Source organism: Cervus canadensis, chromosome 25 (assembly GCF_019320065.1).
Source record: "Cervus canadensis isolate Bull #8, Minnesota chromosome 25, ASM1932006v1, whole genome shotgun sequence".
NCBI lineage: Eukaryota > Metazoa > Chordata > Mammalia > Artiodactyla > Cervidae > Cervus > Cervus canadensis.
In genome coordinates, this window is record NC_057410.1 from 205,624 (window position 1) to 208,232 (window position 2,609).

At 37.7% G+C, this 2,609-nt stretch overlaps 1 protein-coding gene across 1 annotated transcript; it reads right to left on the minus strand.

Annotated features, from left to right (window-relative positions):
• Nucleotides 1–1,217: 1,217 nt before the first annotated feature.
• LOC122427493 (olfactory receptor 6C2-like) lies at nt 1,218–2,153 on the minus strand. Its single transcript, XM_043447023.1, has one exon. The coding sequence runs from the start codon at nt 2,151–2,153 to the stop codon at nt 1,218–1,220; it is 936 nt and encodes a 311-aa protein (XP_043302958.1).
• Between the last annotated feature and the right edge of the window lie 456 nt (nt 2,154–2,609).

Here is a 2,609-nt window from a genome sequence, read left to right on the forward strand (position 1 = left end):
TATTTTGAACTCCTGAAATGACCAAAGCTTTTCTTTTCAAAAAGCAAATAATTTAATTAACATTACTTTTTAATTATCATCTCTTTTCTCCATCTTCCACATATTTGGTTTCCTTGTTATTTATTTATCACTCTTCTAGCACTATTTGTCACTCTTCTAGCCCTAGGGGCTTCCCAGGTGGCACTAGTGGTAAAGAACCTGCCTGTCAATGCAGGAGACACAGGAGATGTGGGTACAATTCCTGGTCTGGAAGATCCCCTGGAGGAGTAAGTGGCAACCCACTCCAGTATTCCTGCCTGAAAAAGCCTGCAGACAGAGGAACCTGGCAGGCTACCGGCCAGGGTGTCGCGGTGAGTCAGACATGACTGAGGCAACTTAGCACACCAGCCCTGCGGGGCTCCTTAGACGTGCTGCCGCCACTTTCTGCTCTCATATTTCAGTTGGTGCATCAGTACCGATCTCCTTTGTGGAATTCCAATGCAAGATTTAATCCTTAGCAGCAATGACCAATGCATTTCTCTCTTTATTTTAATCAATGTACTCATGGCAGCCATTAAATGATTTTTACATTGAATTATATCCGTTGTATGACTGTGTAACCTGTGATTTTAAACTTCCTTATTGAGAAAAGCTTTTTTGAAATTCTAAATATTTATATTTATTTTTTACTTTAAAATAAACTTTGAGGTTTTGAGAATTTTTTCTCTGTTAAACTCAGAAATAGTATATTCTTCTTTTTAATACTATTTCTCTCAATTTGTAGACATTGTTTGGAGAAATTATATGCAATCTTTTCAGCACTGGGAAAGAAACGTTCATAGTGATATTATGATGAGATTTCCTGAAACAATAATTTTCAATTTTTTTTATGTTTGTAATTCTAAGGGCTTCCCAAATGGCGTGAGTAGCAAAGAACCTGCTTGTCAACGCAGGAGACAAAAGAGACATGGGTTTGATCCCTTATTCAGGAAGGTTCCCTGGGGAGGACATGTCAACCCACTCTAGTATTCTTGCCTGGAGAGTCCCCGGGACAGAGGGGCCTAGAGGGGACAGTTCATAGGATTGCAAAGAGTCAAACATGACTGAAGCGATTGGCACACACACACAGAGTTGACTTCATCAGGGTCAGTGAGAATGGAAGACCAAATCTAGTTCAAGAAGAGAAAAAATAGGATACACACATAAGAAAATTGTTTAGGGATTCTATCAACATTCCCCTAGTTCTTTGAAACTGATAAAATTCTTTTGACTAAATCATTAAAGGCATGTTTCACTTGTTTGTTCCTCAGAGTATAAATAAATGGGTTTAACATGGGTGAAATGGAAGTCGTGAGTATTACTACTCGCTGATTAATAGACAATTCATCTTTTGATGAAGGTTTGACATAGACAAAGATGCAGCTGCCATAGGTAATAGAAACCACAATAAAGTGGGAAGAACAGGTGGAAAAGGCTTTTGTCCTTTGCTGGGTAGAGGGGAATCTTAGAATTGTTCTGATGATAAGCATGTAGGACAAAACCACACATATGAGAGTCATGATAAAGACCAACACAGAGCCAACAAGGGTCATCTCCTCAATGATCCATGGATCTGAGCATGAGATCTTCAGGAGTGGATAAACATCACAGAAGAAGTGATCAATGACAGAGTCACAGAACTCCAGGTTCAGTCCCAAGCAAAATGGTGGAAGTATGATCAAGAAAGTGGTCACCCAACAGGAGAAGATAAGCATTTTGCAGAACCTGTGGTTCATGATGGTCATGTAATACAAGGGTTTGCAGATGGCTACATAGCGATCATAGGACATGGTGGCCAAGAGAAAAAACTCTGTCATTCCAAACACATAGGTAAAAAATAGTTGGGCTACACAAGCATTATAGGTAATGGATCTGTCACCTGTTGATATACTATACAAGAATCTAGGGATGCAGACAGAAGTGAATGAGATTTCTAAGAAGGAAAAGTTTTGGAGAAAATAGTACATCGCAGATTTAAGATGAGAATCCACTAATATGAGGGTGATGATGATCAGGTTTCCAGCTATACTCAATATGTAGGTGATGAATAAAAGTGTGAAAATCAAAATCTGCATTTGTAAGTCATCTGTTAATCCCAGGAGGATGAAACTGACCACTGGTGTGTGGTTTCTCATTTCTGGGTCTGGACTTCTGTCCAGTCTGCTTGTAACACTGTTGGAAGGAAAATCTGAGAAGAGGGTAAGAAAATGGTTTACATTTCACATGTAGATTTTGTTTAGATAAGTCAAGCCATTTGTATGTATCTTCTTTCTGAATAATGAGCATTTTAATTAATTCATGATGTAAACTCTGTTGATATATCTGTGCTGGCTAGAAGCTTAGCTCCCAAATATTTTGGACTTCAAAATATGCTAAGATGTACATTTTATATTGTAGTTCAGTGTATGGGCACACAAACAAAGCCCAAATATATATACAAACATATATCTACAACAAAAATTTCAATACCAACCCAAACATGCCTTGATCTCTGAGGTTTTCTATAAAATCTCTAAAAATATTGAATCATTATGCTGTATGTGTGAAACTAACATAATAGTGTAAATCAAATATACATCAATTTTAAAATA

Excerpts from the sequence above, each read along its gene's own strand:
- LOC122427493 (XM_043447023.1), bottom strand. The coding sequence starts at position 2,153 with ATGAGAAACCACACACCAGTGGTCAGTTTCATCCTCCTGGGATTAACA.